We start from the raw sequence: 16,406 nt of genomic DNA, 5'->3' as shown, positions 1-16,406 counted from the left end.
ATTTATCCACTCATCTGTTGAAGGACATTTGGGTTGTTTTCACCTCTTGGCAATTGTGAATAATGCTGCTATGAACGTTGGTGTGCAGATATCTGTTCGTGTCACTGCTTTCCGATCTTCCGGGTATATACCGAGAAGTGCAATCGCTGGATCGAATGGTAACTCTATATCTAGTTTTCTAAGGAACTGCCAGACTGACTTCCAGAGTGGCTGAACCATTATACAGTCCCACCAACAATCAATAAGAGTTCCAATTTCTCCACATCCCCTCCAGCATTTGTAGTTTCCTGTTTGTTTAATGGCAGCCATTCTAATCGGTGTTAGATGGTATCTCACTGTGGTCTTAATTTGCATCTCTCTAATAGCTAGTGAAGCTGAACATTTTTTCATGTGTTTCTTGGCCATTTGTATTTCCTCTTCAGAGAACTGTCTTTTCATATCTTTTGCCCATTTTATAATTGGGCTGTCTGTACTATTGTCATTGAGTTGTAGGATTTCTTTATATATGCAAGATATCAGTCTTTTGTCAGATACATGGTTTCCAAAAATTTTTTCCCATTGAGTTGGCTGCCTCTTTACCTTTTTGAGAAATTCCTTTGAGGTGCAGAAACTTTTAAGCTTGAGGAGTTCCCATTTATCTATTTTCTCTTTTGTTGCTTGTGCTTTGGGTGTAAAGTCTAGGAAGTGGCCGCCTAATACAAGGTCTTGAAGATGTTTTCCTACATTATCTTCTAGAAGTTTTATGGTACTTTCTTTTATATTGAGATCTTTGGTCCATTTTGAGTTAATTTTTGTGTAGGGGGTGAGGTAGGGGTCCTCTTTCATTCTTTTGGATATGGATATCCAACTCTCCCAGCCCTCAGGGGTGATTCTTAATCCCAATTTCTGCTGAGATGAATTAAATAATTCAAGAATACCATTTCCATGCCATCAAAGAACAGATTCCTTTAGGTGACATTGGGGATCACTTTGTTTGTCGGGGACAGTGTGCCGGTGGTTGAACAGAAACCGTAGAAAATGCAAGGCCTCCCTTCGTTGACGGGAACTCCTAAAGGCAATGTCTGTTGGTCACAGAGGTGGGAAGGGGTCTGGGAAGAGCTTTGTAGATATAAGAGGATCCACAGATGAAGACTATACTTATTTCCATTGTTAGAGAAGCAACTCAAGGTGAGCATATTCCATGTCTTAGTTCTACTTGGAGAAAGATGCAAATAAAAGCGCATTAGGCATGGAAGCAGGGGACCTGGGCGTTGGGCTTGGTTCTGTGGTCTACTTAGATGTGTGAAATTCATTTTCTCATTCTGAAAATGGCAACAAATCTTTGCTCCGCCCAATTTGTAGGGTCATTGTGAGTCTTGAATGAGATGATAGATACAAAATTCAGTTCAAAAGGTAGGACTTATAAAAGAAGCGCTATTAAAAAGAAAAGCAAAATACATACTATTAGATCGAGGAAAATACAGATTTTATTAGAATAGACCTGCTAGGAAGACAATTCAGATATTATTAAGAGTGAAAAGCAAACACAAAACACTTTCCAATGATAAAAGCTAATAAATATTGATCATTTTAGAGAGCTAAAAATACAATCATCACATTTAATTTTTTCTTTTTTTTTCATTAGATACAAAAAATGATGATCATGTTCCCAAGGCTGAGACCGTGAATCCAGGGCAAATTCAGATGGCGCTGGCCAGCATCGAGTACAGCGATCAAGAGGAAATGAAGAATGAAATCAAGGTGAAGTAGACGGCATTCCTCAGCAGACTCACAAGCATTGCCTGAAGAAGATGCCAGCAGTGTTCAATGCCAGCGTGTTGTTTCTCAGGAAACCATGGGGAGCAAGTTTATTGCAGGAGTAGGAACACTGGCAAATGGTTGAGGAAAGGTGGTCTGTGGTAGGTGGTGGGACTAGGTGAGTGCTTCAGCACCAGGAAGGGCGGCAGCAGCTGGAAAGACAGCAAGGGCTGCAGCAGCAGCTGGGACGGCAGCAGGTGGTCCTACAGCAGGTGGTCTGACAGCAGACTGGGCGGCAGCAAGGCTGGCAGCAGCTGGTTCCACAGCAGGTAGGCTGGCACCAAGGCTGGCAGCAGGTGGACCTGCAGCAGGTGTTCTGACAGCAAGGCTGGCAGCAGCTGGTTCCACAGCAGGTAGGCTGGCACCAAGGCTGGCAGCAGGTGGACCTGCAGCAGGTGTTCTGACAGCAAGGCTGGCAGCAGCTGGTTCCACAGCAGGTAGGCTGGCACCAAGGCTGGCAGCAGCTGGACCCACAGCTATGGGCTAGGCAACCGGGCACGCAGCAGCACGTTGGTTGGTAGCAGGTTCTCATGCAGTACACGGGGCCACTGCAAGCTGGCTGGCAGCAGGTTGTGTAGCAGCAACTGGGGCAGCAGCAAGGCTGGCAGCAGCTAGAGCCACAGCAGGATGGACGGCAGCAAGGCTGGCAGCAGCTGGAGCCACAGCAGGTGGGCTGGCAGCAGGTAGTCCTATAACAGGTGGTCTGACAGCAAGTTGGCTGGCAGCAAGGGGAGCAGCAAGGGGAGCAGCAGCAGCTCATGGTGTCAGGTGTGGAGGGCGAGTTCCTTTTCAAAGGTGAGTTTCCCAGATTCTGAGAAATCCTTCTGTTCTGGGGCTTTTATACGCTGGACCCCCAATATGTGGACCAATGAGCAGAACCTTACTTGTTGTTTATGTTGTTTTCCATGGTCCATGGGGAAATGGCCCAAGGAGGAAGTTGTTTCTTAAGTGTTAAGTATTTTCTCAAGGTAATTGATTTGTTTGTTTTCTTAATTGATACATAAAAGTAAGACTATGTCCCCGAAATGAGATATGCAGTCATGAAATGCTTTTAAGCCTGCTGAGATGTCACCAGTGTCTGTCTACATCTGCTTTCCATTGGTGAGACTTACATTGGGAAGCTCCTTTGAAGAGAGGGTGATGGTCATGTGTAACATATATGAACTTTTGCATTATGCCCCAACTGTTTCCTTTCCCACAGGCCCTGGAGAACAGATGCTTCCATATACCTAAGCAAATTGATAGGCCAACTTGAAAGCCTTAATTTGATTCCATACACAGCCAACCACACTGTGTCAGGTCCTCAACCCCACGTCCCTTTGTCTGAAGGTTATCAAACATTGACTTGCCCTCTGGTCAGTGCTGACCAGCACAGCAAAGAACTTCTGTCTCTTCACGCTGCCGAGGGCGGGGTCCCCATATAAGCCCTGGTAACTTCTCCATCTTATTCTCCAGGCTGGACTCGTCCGAGTCATTCTATGGTGTGTTGTGCCCCTCGCAGTTGTGTTGAAGGCTGCCTTATAGCACAGCCCCTGGCCTTACTGGAAGCATGCTGAGTCGTGCTGCTGAGTTAAACCCAGGTTTACTAGGCTTCTGGTTCCACCTGCAATGTGGAAGCAGCATAGGATTTACCCTCCAGCTGTAAACAAAATTGAAAGCTGGGGAAACATATAAGACGAGTATTTCCAGGAGAGCAATCAGATTCGCCTATGATTTTTCAGTGAAGGAAACACATGAGGTAAAGCCTGCATTTTCTCCAAGTGTGCCAGTTTGAATGTATTATTTCCCCCAAATGTCATGTTCTTTAATGCAGTCTTGTGGGGACAGATGAATTCGTGTTGATTAGGTTGGAATCTTTGGATTAGGTTTTTCCATGCAGATGTGACCCACCCAACTGTGCATATTATCTTTGATTAGATTATTTCCATGGAGAAGTGGCCCTTCCCATTCACGCTGGGTCTTGATTTGTTTACTGGAACCCTATAAGAGCTCAGACAGAAGAAACTCAGTGCTGCTTCAGCTTAGAGAGACATTTTGGGGATGGCCATTGAAAGTAGACTTTTGCTAGTCCAGAGTTTGCCTGGGAGAAACTAAGAGAACACCCCCAGATACCTAGAGAAAAACATCCTGAGAGAAGGCCATTTTGAAACCAGAACCCCAGAGCAGATGCCAGCCACGTGCCTGTGCATTCCCAGCTGACAGTTGTTTTCCAGACACTATCAGTATTCTTCAGTGAAGCATTAGCAAACAGGATCACCAGGTTTTCCTCATTTTTTACAATTTTTGTCCTGGGCAAGAGATATCTCCCTACTTGAAGATCAAAAGTAAATCGCATAACTTATCTAGTAAGACTTTTAAGGTTTTGTTTTTTATCTTTAGTTCATTAATACTCTTAGAATTGATATTTTGTACATTATGTATTCTTGGAATCCAATTTTAACTGTTCCATGTGAATAGATTGTTTCTAGCTTTGATCAGGGTACATTCTTGCTTCATCCATAGTTGTATTATCTCTCTTCTCTCTTTTTCTTGATCACTCCTGACAGTGGTTTGTCAATATTTTAGTTAAAAAAATACAAAACAGTTTTTGGGGTGTTTATCTTTCTCCTGTTTCTTTATTAATTATTTTATTAATATACTCTTTAGTTAACTTACGATTTCTTGGTTAATTTAGTTTGTATTTTTCTAACTCATGAAAATGGGTTTTAGTTAACTAATTTTTAGATTTCATTCTAATCAAAGTATTTAAGTCTATAAATGTAGGTATAGTACCAATTTTACAGCATCCCAAAATTTTGGTAAGTAATATTTTCATTGTCATTCAGTTAACACATTCTGTGCTTCACGCTATGAATTTTTCAGATTTGGTCTTCTATGTCAGTGTATCTTCTACAATTTATCCTATCTAGTGTGCAACCTAATGACTATATGCCCCACTCTGTTTTCTAAGTAGTATTATGCCTCATATAATCTGCCCCTACTTTCAATTTATTTTATTAAGTCATTTTGGAATTATTTCAGAGTTATAGAAAAATTGCAAAATATTTCAAAGAATTCCCATATATCTCACACTTTATAAAAATTAAATTAAAAATGGATCATGAACTTAAATGCAAAATGTAAAAGTATAAAACTTTTAGAAAGAAACCATAGTAGGAGACATAGGTGAAGCAGGCGGTGTGTGTGGGAAGGAGGTGGTTGTGGCTCACAGGGCTTCCTGAAGGATCCTGGTGGTGATGGAAATGTTCCGTATCTTCACTGTATTGTTGTCAATTTATGTTTGTGATGCTGTATAGTTTTGAATATTTTGTTTTTTGGAAACCAGGTAGAGGTTAAATTGGTTATCTCTTTTTCAAAATGAAAAAAACTTACTTTAAAATTCTGATTGAAGGAAGGAGGAAAAGTTTAAAAATGCCATCTGTCTATAAAACACAAAAGTATTAGAGGGTTTTGAGATTAGTCAACCATTTGGTCACCTCCACCATAGCCTTGCAGATCATCCATTACTGGGATGTGAGTCACTTCTTAAATAAAAGCCTAACTTGCTGTTGAATGTGGAGTCACAGTATCTGTATTGCATTTCCAAGGAAAGTCTAAAACTTTGCCCTCAAACCTCTATACTAACTAGAGAGGTACAATAGAAATCTGTCAGACTGGGTAGATCTGGTCACTAATTTGTGAAGCATTTCAACATCTTGGTCGTTGCTTCCAGAGGATATTAAAATATCCTGCCAGATTCATGGGCATCCCCATGGATAATTTATATAATGGTTTTGTCAGTCTTTCAAATTTGACAAATTTGTATAATCATTTATATCAGTGAAAAAAAATTTACACTTGTATGTCTCAGTGGAAGTTACTGTACATCTCCCTTGGATTCTTTTTTCATCTTTCCACTTTTCCACATAAGAAATTTCTGAAGATAGTAATCTTCTCAGTCCTCCTTTGAATCAATTTGACTTTGATAGGACTTCCATTGTTGGCATTGTTTTTAGGATTCTATCATACACCTTAAATGTCGGTGCTACCACAGGGTTTGGGTACAGAGACTGACTTTCCTTCTCTTTTTCAAATACATCTCAAGTAAAATCATTCTGATACCTAGTTGATTAATGTAAATGACAAAAATGAACAGAATAAAAAGATAAAATTCCATTGTGGATACTCAGGAGGCAGAGACATGAGTCAGTTGGTATCAGAAGTCAGGGAGCACTAGAGCTGCAGCATCAAGGCTGCAGAATTTACACTAAGTTGATTGAAGATGTTTTCTAAATAACCTGTGACTCTTAAATGGGGCTGGTGAGGTTGGGGCACCATGGCAGCTTATCAAGAGGAGGGGCACCAAGGCAGCTGTCAGCCAGGCCTGGCCAAGCACTGCAGGGGATAGAGAGAGCCGGACAAGGCACATTGAGACTTCAGATTCATTGGGAAACTATTGTGAAACATGTACAGTAGATGCCGTTCAATATTCTTCTCCAAATGCCCTGTTCTGGTATTTTGAACAGGGAATAAACTCCTCGTTATGATTTAACTTTTCATGCAGGTATGCTTATAGGAAAAATATGCTAGTCAAACGACCTATGGAAACTCTAGTTCCTCTTTAATAATTTATTTATCATGTAAATTAATCATAAATTGTAATTTGGATTTTATAGGCTTGATAAAAGTGAATGTGCCCCAAGGTGCTTTAACCCTTAAAATGTAAGTCAAAAGGCCTTTTTTCCTGTTTCGTTCTTGAAGTTTCGTCGTTTTATGTTGTTACCCTTAGGTCCATGGCTTATTTATTTATTTTTTTTTCATTTTTTATTGAGATTGTTCAGATACAATACAATTATCCAAAGATCCAAAGTGTACAATCACTTGCCCCTGGGTACCCTCATACAGCTGTGCATCCATCACATTTAATTTTTGTTCAATTTTTAGAAACTTTTCATTACTCCAGACAAGAAATAAAGTGAAAGATGAAAAAAAAAAAATAAAAAAAGAAAAGAAAAGGAAACTCTAATCCTCCCCTATCCCTAACCAACCCCCCTCAATTATTGACTCGTAGTATTGGTATAGTACATTTGTTACTGTTATGAAAAAATGTTGAAATACTACTAACTGTCGTATATAGTTTTTAATAGGTATATAATTCTTCCCTATATGCCCCTCTATTATTAACTTCTAATTGTATTGTCATACATTTGTTCTGGTTCATGGAAGTGTTTTCTAGTATTTGTACAGTTGATCATGGACATTGCCCACCATAGGATTCAGTTTTATACATTCCCATCTTTTGACCTCCAACTTTTCTTCTGGTAACATATATGACTCTGAGCTTCCTCTTTCCACCTCATTCACACACCATTCAGCGCTGTTAGTTATTCTCACATCTTGCTACCAACACCCCTGTTCATTTCCAAACATTTAAGTTCATCCTAATTGAACATTCTGCTCATACTAAGCACCCACTCCCCATTCTTAAGCCTCGTCCTATATCTTGGTACCTTATATTTCATGTCTATGAGTTTACATATTATAATTAGTTCCTATCAGTGAGACCCTGCAATAATTGTCCTAATGTGTCTGGCTTATTTCACTCAGTATATTGCCCTCGAGGTTTTGTCATCAACCCATTTTTTTTTTAATATGGTTTTGTTCACTCACCATACATTCCATCCCAAGTAAATAATCGATGGTTTTCTGCTTGGTCATACATTTATGTGTTCACTACCTTCACCATTGTCTATATAAGAGCATCTACATTTCTTCCACAAGGCAGGGGAGAGTCAAAGAAGGTAGAAAGGCAAAAGAAAGAGGAAAAACAAAGACAGCTAGGAAGCAGCAAAAGGAAAAAATAACCCTAAATCAAAGTAGAATAAAGAATCAGACAATACCACAATGTCAAGTGTCTAACATGCCTCCCCTATCCCCCCCTCTTATCTGCATTCACCTTGGTATATCACCTTTGTTACATTAAAGGAAGCATAATACAATGATTCTATTAGTTACAGTCTCTAGTTTATGCTGATTGCATCCCTCCCCCAGTGCCTCCCCATTTTTAACACCTTGCAAGGTTGACATTTGCTTGTTCTCCCTCGTAAAAGAACATATTTGTACATTTTATCGCAATTGTTGAATACTCTAGATTTCACCAAGTTACACAGTCCCAGTCTTTATCTTTCCTCGTTTCTTGCGGTGTCTCACATGCTCCCCACCTTCCTCTTCCAACCGTATTCATAGTTATCTTTGTCCAGTGTACTTACATTGTTGTGCTACCATCTCCCCAAATTGTGTTCCAAACCACGCACTCCTGTCTTCTATCACCCTGTAGTGCTCCCTTTAGTATTTCCTGTAGGACAGGTGTCTTGTTCACAAAGTCTCTCATTGTCTGTTTGTCAGAAAATATTTTGAGCTCTCCCTCATGTTTGAAGGACAGCTTTGCTGGATACAGGATTCTTGGTTGGCGGTTTTTCTCTTTCAGTATCTTAAATATATCACACCACTTCCTTCTTGCCTCCATGGTTTCTGCTGAGAAATCCGCACATAGTCTTATTAAGCTTCCTTTGTATGTAATGGATCGCTTTTCTCTTGCTGCTTTCAGGATTCTCTCTTTGTCTTTGACATTTGATAATCTGATTATTAAGTGTCTTGGCGTAGGTCTATTCATATCTCTTCTGTTTGGAGTACGTTGCGCTTCTTGGATCTATAATTTTATGTCTTTCATAAGAGATGGGAAATTTTCATTAATTATTTCCTCTATTATTGCTTCTGCCCCCTTTCCCTTCTCTTCTCCTTCTGGGACACCAATGGTACGTAGATTATTGTACTTTGTTTCATCCTTGAGTTTCCGGAGACGTTGCTCATATTTTTTCATTCTTTTCTCCATCTGCTCCTTTGCGTGTAGGCTTTCAGGTGTTTTGTTCTCCAGTTCCTGAGTGTTTTCTTCTGCCTCTTGAGATCTGCTGTTGTATGTTTCCATTGTGTCTTTCATCTCTTGTGTTGTGCCTTTCATTTCCATAGATTCTACTAGTTGTTTTTTTGAACTTTTGATTTCTGCCGTATACATGCCCAGTGCTTCCTTTACAGCCTCTATGTCTTTTGCAATATCTTCTCTAAACTTTTTGATTTGATTTAGCATTAGTTGTTTAAATTCCTGTATCTCAGTTGAAGGGTACGTTTGTTCCTTTGACTGGGCCATAACTTTGTTTTTCTTAGTGTAGGTTGTAATTTTCTGTTGTCTAGGCATGGTTTCCTTGGTTATCCAAATCAGGTTTTCCCAGACCAGAACAGGCTCAGGTCCCAGAGGGAAGAAATATTCAGTATCTGGTTTCCCTGCGGGTGTGTCTTAGAAAATTGCTCCACCCTTTGATGCCTGGGGTCACTGTGCTTTTCTGCCCAGCAGGTGACGCCTGTTAGCCTATAATTCTTGACTGGTGTGAGGAGGTGTGGCCGTGTTCCCCCAGGCTCTGGGGTCTGGTTGTGAATGGCAAGGGCCCCACCCCTTTCCTCCTAGAGAAGATAGAGCTCCCAGGTGGAGGTCATTAGCATTTCAATGGTCTCACTCTCTCTCCTTGTGCTGTCTCCACCCTTCTCCGCTTCACAGCCCTGGAAACTGAAAATGACTGGGGCTTTCTCCACTGAGCCAAAAAAGAAACAGATAGTCCCCTTCAGACCCAGTCCAAGGCAACCCTCCGGCTCTCCCAGGTCAGTCGTCACCCAAAGCCTCTGTCTGTTTTTTGGGGATGCGTACCTGTAGTGAGCAGTTCACACTCGCTACTTAAAAACCCAGTTGGAGCTCAGCTGAGCTATATTCGCTTGCTGGGAGAGAGCTTCTCTCCAGCACCACGAGGCTTTGCAGCTCGGGCTATGGGGAAGGGGGTCCCACGACTTGGTTCCGCAGGTTTTACTTACAGATTTTATGCTGTGTTCTCGGGCATTCCTCCCAATTCAGGTTGGTGTATGATGAGTGGATGGTCTCGTTTGTCCCCCTGCAGTTATTCTGGATTATTTGCTAGTTGTTTCTGGTTTCTTGTAGTTGTTCCAGGGGGACTACTTAGCTTCCACTCTTCTCTATGCCGCCATCTTCCCTACTCTCCATGGCCCATTTTGAGTTGATTTTGGTATATGATGTTACGTAGAATCAAGATTCAATTTGTACAGGGATCTTTGATTGTTTCAGTACCATTTATTCAAAAGACTAAACTTTCTCCCTACTTATGTTGGCATCTTTCTCTAAAGTCAATGGATGATATGTGTGGATCTATTTCTGGATTCTTATTACTCTCTATTGATCCTATATGGCTATCATTTCACCAATAGCACACAAAATAACATTGCTATTGAAGTCATATAGTGGTGTGCTGTTCATGCAACTTGTGCAAATTGCTCTAAATCCATCATTTATGATTTTCTCAGCTCTAATATAGGGGCAATAATAATAGACTCTCAGGATTCTATGAGAATGACAGTGTCGATAAAGGATGGAGCTCACTAACTAGAACACAATAGGTACTCAATCAGGATAACTCATCCCTAAGTATTCTCTTTGTTAGAAAGCTCAGTAAGTAAGCAAAGAATTCCAGATACATCTTGTAGGAAGATATCACATCTCTTGATCCCATTAACCAACCAAAACAACTTTAAATCCCTTAAAAAGGTGACCCTGTCGAAACCTCTTGTTTTCATCTCAGAGCTGCACTAGATTTTGTACTCCTGAGTTGCTTTGGTTGTTCTTTTTATTCAGCTTTTCATCAAAAGATCTAGCTACTTGGGAACTAAACGATTGCCAATCTTGACTTTGGGTAATACATCCTTCCTTCTCCTTTTCATCTTGCTTTCTCCCTTTTTTCCCTTCAACTCTGATTTTGATATCCCTTCCCTACTTTATCTTTTTCACATAAAGCATAAGAAACACCCTTTTATGACACAGAGATTATGATTAAATCAAAGGCTTGTATTCCTATCTCATAACTACCTCAAATCTTAGTACTTGGTACAAATTTACTTTCCTTCATAATGTTGAGGTCATGAGACCAAAGTTATTCAAAGTTTGGGAGCACAGGAAAGGTGGCCCTAGAGTGTGTGCTTTTCAGGGGTGATTCTTAATCCCAATTTCTGCTGAGATAGATTAAATAATTCAAGAATACCATTTCCATGCCATCAAAGTACAGATTCCTTTAGGTGACATTGGGGATCACTTTGTTTGTCGGGGACAGTGTGCCGGTGGTTGAACAGAAACCATGGAAAATGCAAGGACTCCCTTCGTTGACGGGAACTCCTCAAGGCAGTGTTGTTGGTCAAAGAGGAGGGAAGGGTCTGGGAAGAGCTTTGTAAATAGAAAAGGATCCACAGATGAAGACTATAGTTATTTCCATTGTTAGAGAAGCAAGTCAAGGTGAGCACATTCCCTGTCTTAGTTCTACTTCGAGAAAAATGCAAATAAAAGCGTATTAGGCTTGGAAGCAGGGGACCTGGGCGTTGGGCTTGCTTCTGTGGTCTACTAAATGTGTGAAATTCATTTTCTCTTTCTGAAAATGGCAACAATCTTTGCTCTGCCCAATTTGTAGGGTCATTGTGAGTCTTGAATGAGATGATAGATACAAAATTCAGTTCAAAAGGGAGGACATATAAAAGAAGCGCTATTAAAAAGAAAAGCAAAATATATACTATTAGATCCAGGAAAATACAGATTTTATTAGAATAGACCTGCTGGAAAGACAATTCAGATATTATGAAGAGTGAAAAGCAAACACAAAACACTTTCCAATGATAAAAGCTAATAAATATTGATCATTTTAGAGAGCTTAATATACAATCATCACATTTAATTTTTTTTCTTTTTTTTTCAATAGATACAAAAGAATGATGATCATGTTCCCAAGGCTGAGACCGTGAATCCAGGGCAAATTCAGATGGCGCTGACCAGCATTGAGTACAGCGATCAAGAGGAAATGGAGAATGAAATCAAGGTGAAGTAGACGGCATTCCTCAGCAGACTCACAAGCATTGCCTGAAGATGATGCCAGCAGTGTTCAATGCCAGCATGTTGTTTCTCGGGAAAGCATGGGGAGCAAGTTTATTGCAGGAGTAGGAACACTGGCAAATGGTTGAGGAAAGGTGGTCTATGGTAGGTGGTGGGACTAGGTGAGTGCTTCAGCACCAGGAAGGGTGGCAGCAGCTAGAAACACAGCAAGGGCTGCAGCAGCAGCTGGGACGGCAGCAGGTGGTCCTACAGCAGGTGGTCTGACAGCAGACTGGGCGGCAGCAAGGCTGGCAGCAGCTGGTTCCACAGCTATTGGCTAGACAACCAGGCACGCAGCAGCACGTTGGTTGGTAGCAGGTTCTCGTGCAGTACACGGGGCCACTGCAAGCTGGCCGGCAGCAGGTTGTGTAGCAGCAACTGGGGCAGCAGCAAGGCTGGCAGCAGCTGGAGCCACAGCAGGATGGACGGCAGCAAGGCTGGCAGCAGCTGGAGCCACAGCAGGATGGACGGCAGCAAGGCTGGCAGCAGCTGGAGCCACAGCAGTTGGGCTGGCAGCAGGTGGTCCTATAACAGGTGGTCTGACAGCAAGTTGGCTAGCAGCAAGGGGAGCAGCAAGGGGAGCAGCAGCAGCTCATGGTGTCAGGTGTGGAGGGCGAGTTCCTTTTCAAAGGTGAGTTTTCAGATTCTGAGAAATCCTTCTGTTCTGGGGCTTTTATACGCTGGACCCCCAATATGTGGACCAATGAGCAGAACCTTCCGTGTTGTTTATGTTGTTTTCCATGGTCCATGGGGAAATGGCCCAGGAAGGAAGTTGTTTCTTAAGTGTTAAGTATTTTCTCAAGGTAATTGATTTGTTTGTTTTCTTAATTGATATATAAAAATAAGACTATTTCCCCAAAATGAGATATGCAGTCATGAAATGCTTTTAAGCCTGCTGAGATGACGGAAGTGTCTGTCTACATCTGCTTTCCCTTGGTGAGACTTACATTGGGAAGCACCTTTGAAGAGAGGGTGATGGTCATGTGTAACATATGAACTTTTGCATTATGCCCCAACTGTTTCCTTTCCCACAGGCCCTAGAGAACAGATGCTTCCATATGCCTAAGCAAATTGATAGGCCAACTTGAAAGCCTTAATTTGATTCTGTACACAGCCAAGCACACTGTGTCAGGGCCTGAACCCCACGTCCCTTTGTCTGAAGCTTATCAAACATTGAGTTGTCCTCTGGTCAGTGCTGACCAGCACAGCAAAGAACTTCTGCCTCTTCACGCTGCCGAGGACGGGGTCCCCATATAAGCCCTGGTAACTTCTCCATCTTATTCTCCAGGCTGGACTGGTCCGAGTCATTCTTTGGTGTGTTGTGCCCCTCGCAGTTGGGTTAAAGTCTGCCTTATAGCACATCCCTGGCCTTACTAGGAACCTGCTGAGTCGTGGTGCTGAGTTAAACCCAGGTTTACTAGGCTTCTGGTTCCACCTGCAATGTTGAAGCAGCATAGGATTTACCCTCCAGCTGTAAACAAAATTGAAAGCTGGGGAAACATATAAGACAGGTATTTTCAGGAGAGCAATCAGATTCGCCTATGATTTTTCAATGAAGGAAACACATGAGGTAAAGCCTGCATTTTCTCCAGGTGTGCCAGTTTGGATGTATTATGTCCCCCAAATGCCATGTTCTTTAATGCAATCTTGTGGGGACAGATGTATTCATATTGATTAGGTTGGAATCTTTGGATTAGGTTTTTCCGTGGAGATGTGACCCACCCAGCTGTGCATATTAACTTTGATTAGATTATTTCCATGCAGGTGTAGCCCAGCCCATTCAGCCTGGGTCTTGATTTGTTTACTGGAACCCTATAAGAGCTCAGACAGAAGGAACTCAGTGCTGCTTCAGCTTAGAGAGACATTTTTGGGATGGCCATTGAAAGTAGACTTTTGCTAGTCCAGAGTTTGCCTGGGAGCAACTAAGAGAACACCCCCAGATGCCTAGAGAAAAACATCCTGGGAGAAGGCCATTTTGAAACCAGAACCCCAGAGCAGATGCCAGCCACGTGCCTGTGGATTCCCAGCTGACAGATCTTTTCCAGACACTATCCGTGTTCTTCAGTGAAGCATTAGCAAACAGGAACACCAGGTTTTCCTCAGTTTTTACAATTTTTGTCCTGGTCAAGACACGTCTCCCTCCTTGAAGATCAAAAGTAATTCACATAACTTATCTGGTTAACACTTTTAAGGTTTTGTTTTTTATCTTTAGGTCATTAATACTCTTAGAATTGACATTTGTACATTACGTATGCTTAGAATCCAATTTTCGCTGTTCCACGTGGATAGTTTGTTTCTAGCTTTGATCAGGGTACATTCTTGCTTCATCCATTATTTTATTATCTCTCTTTTCTCTTTTTCTTGATCACTCCTGACAGTGGTTTGTCAATATGTTAGTTAAAAAAATACAAAACATTTTTTGGGGGTTTTTACCTTTCTACTGTTTCTATATTAATTGTTTCATTAATATACCCTTCAGTTAATTTATGATTTCTTGGTTAATTAACTTTGTATTTTTCTAACTCATGAAAATGGGTTTTAGTTAACTAACTTTTAAATTTTATTTTAATCAAAGTATTTAAGTCCATAAATGTAGGTATAGCACCAATTTTACAGCATCCCAAAATTTTGATAAGTAATATTTTCATTGTCATTCAATTAACACATTCTCTACTTCACACTATGAATTATTCAGCTTTAGTCTTCCATGTCAGTGTTTCTTCTACGATTTATCCTATCTAGTGTGCAACCTAATGACTATATGCCCCACTCTGTTTTCTAACTAGTATTATGCCTCATATAATCTGCCCCTACTTTCAATTTATTTTATTAAGTCATTTTGGAATTATTTCAGAGTTATAGAAAAATTGCAAAATATTTCAAAGAATTCCCATATATCTCACACAATAAAAATTAAATAAAAAATGGATCATGAACTTAAATGCAAAATGTAAAAGTATAAAACTTTTAGAAAGAAGCCTTAGTAGGAGACATAGGTGAAGCAGGTGGTGTGGGTGGGAAGGAGGTGGGTGTGGCTCACAGGGGCTACCTGCGGGATCCTGGTGGTGATGGAAATGTTCTGTATCTTCACTGTATCATTGTCAATTTATGGTTGTGATGTTCTATATTTTTGAATATTTTGTTTTTGGAAACTGGGTAAAGGTTAAATTGGTTATCTTTTTTTCAAAATAAAAAAAATTTACTTCAAAATTCTGGCGGAGGGAAGGAGGAAAAGTTTAAAAATGCCATCTGTCTATAAAACACAAAAGTATTAGAGGGTTTTGAGATTAGTCAACCATTTGGTCACCTCCACCATAGCCTTGGAGATCATCCATCACTGGGATGTGAGTCACTTCTTAAATAAAAGCCTAACTTGCTGTTGAATGTGGAGTCACAGTATCTGTATTTCATTTCCAAGGAAAGTCTAAAACTTTGCCCTCAAGCCTCTATACTAACTAGAGAGGTACAATAGAAATCTGTCAGACTGGGTAGATCTGGTCACTAATTTGTGAAGCATTTCAACATCTTGGTCATTGTTTTCAGAGGATATTAAAACATTCTGCCAGATTCATGGGCATCCCTATGGATAATTTATATAATGGTTTTGTCAGTCTTTCAAATTTGACAAATTTGTAAAATCATTTATATCACTGAAAAAAAAATTTACACTTGTATATCTCAGTGGAGGTTACTGTACATCTCCCTTGGATTCTTTTTTCATCTTTCCACTTTTCCACATAAGAAATTTCTGAAGATAGTAATTTTCTCAATCCTCCTTTGAATCAATTTGACTTTGATAGGACTTCCATTGTTGGCATTGGTTTTAGGATTCTATCATACACCTTAAATGTCGGTGCTACCACAGAGTTTCGGTAGAGAGACTGACATTCCTTCTCCTTTTTAAATACATCTCAAGTAAAATCATTCTGATAGCTAGTTGACTAATGTAATGACAAAAATGAACAGAATAAAATTATAAAATTCCATTGTGGATGCTCAGGAGGCAGAGACATGAGTCAGTTGGTATCAGAAGTCAGAGAGCAGTAGAGCTGCAGCATCAAGACTGCAGAATTTACGCTAAGTTGATTGAAGGTGTTTTCTAAATAACCTGCGACTCTTAAATGGGGCTGGTGAGGCTGGGGCACCATGGCAGCTTAGCAAGAGGAGGGGCACCAATGCAGCTGTCAGCCAGGCTTGGCCAAGCACTGCCGGGGATAGAGAGAGCCGGACAAGGCACATTGAGACTTCAGATTCATTGGCAAACTATTGTGAAACATGTACAGTAGATGCCGTTCAATATTCTTCTCCAAATGCCCTGTTCTGGTATTTTGCTCAGGGAATAAACTCCTCGCTATGATTTAACTTTTCATGCAGGTATGCTTATAGGAAAAATGTGCTAGTCAAATGACCTATGAAAACTCTAGTTCCTCTTTAATAAGTTATTTATCGTGTAAATTCATCATAAATTGTAATACTGATTTTATAGGCTTGATAAAAGTGAATCTGCCCCAAGGTGGTTTAACCCTTAAAATGTAAGTCAAAAGGACTTGTTTCCTGTTTCCGTCTTGAAGTTTTGTAGTTTTATGTTGTTACACTTAGGTCC

At 40.7% G+C, this 16,406-nt stretch overlaps 1 protein-coding gene and 1 pseudogene across 1 annotated transcript; both read right to left on the bottom strand.

Moving 5' to 3' along the window:
- Positions 1–1,924: 1,924 nt before the first annotated feature.
- On the bottom strand, positions 1,925–2,557 carry LOC119513715 (keratin-associated protein 9-4-like). The gene has a single exon (XM_037809145.1). The coding sequence runs from the start codon at positions 2,555–2,557 to the stop codon at positions 1,925–1,927; it is 633 nt and encodes a 210-aa protein (XP_037665073.1).
- Positions 2,558–11,934: 9,377 nt separating this feature from the next.
- Positions 11,935–12,399, bottom strand: LOC119514758 (annotated as a pseudogene).
- Between the last annotated feature and the right edge of the window lie 4,007 nt (positions 12,400–16,406).

Source organism: Choloepus didactylus, chromosome 18, assembly GCF_015220235.1.
Source record: "Choloepus didactylus isolate mChoDid1 chromosome 18, mChoDid1.pri, whole genome shotgun sequence".
In the NCBI taxonomy this organism is placed as follows: Eukaryota; Metazoa; Chordata; class Mammalia; order Pilosa; family Megalonychidae; genus Choloepus; species Choloepus didactylus.
Note: the sequence above shows the minus strand (reverse complement) of the source record. Positions and strands in the feature narration are given on the sequence as shown.

Excerpts from the sequence above, each read along its gene's own strand:
- LOC119513715 (XM_037809145.1), bottom strand. The coding sequence starts at position 2,557 with ATGAGCTGCTGCTGCTCCCCTTGCTGCTCCCCTTGCTGCCAGCCAACT.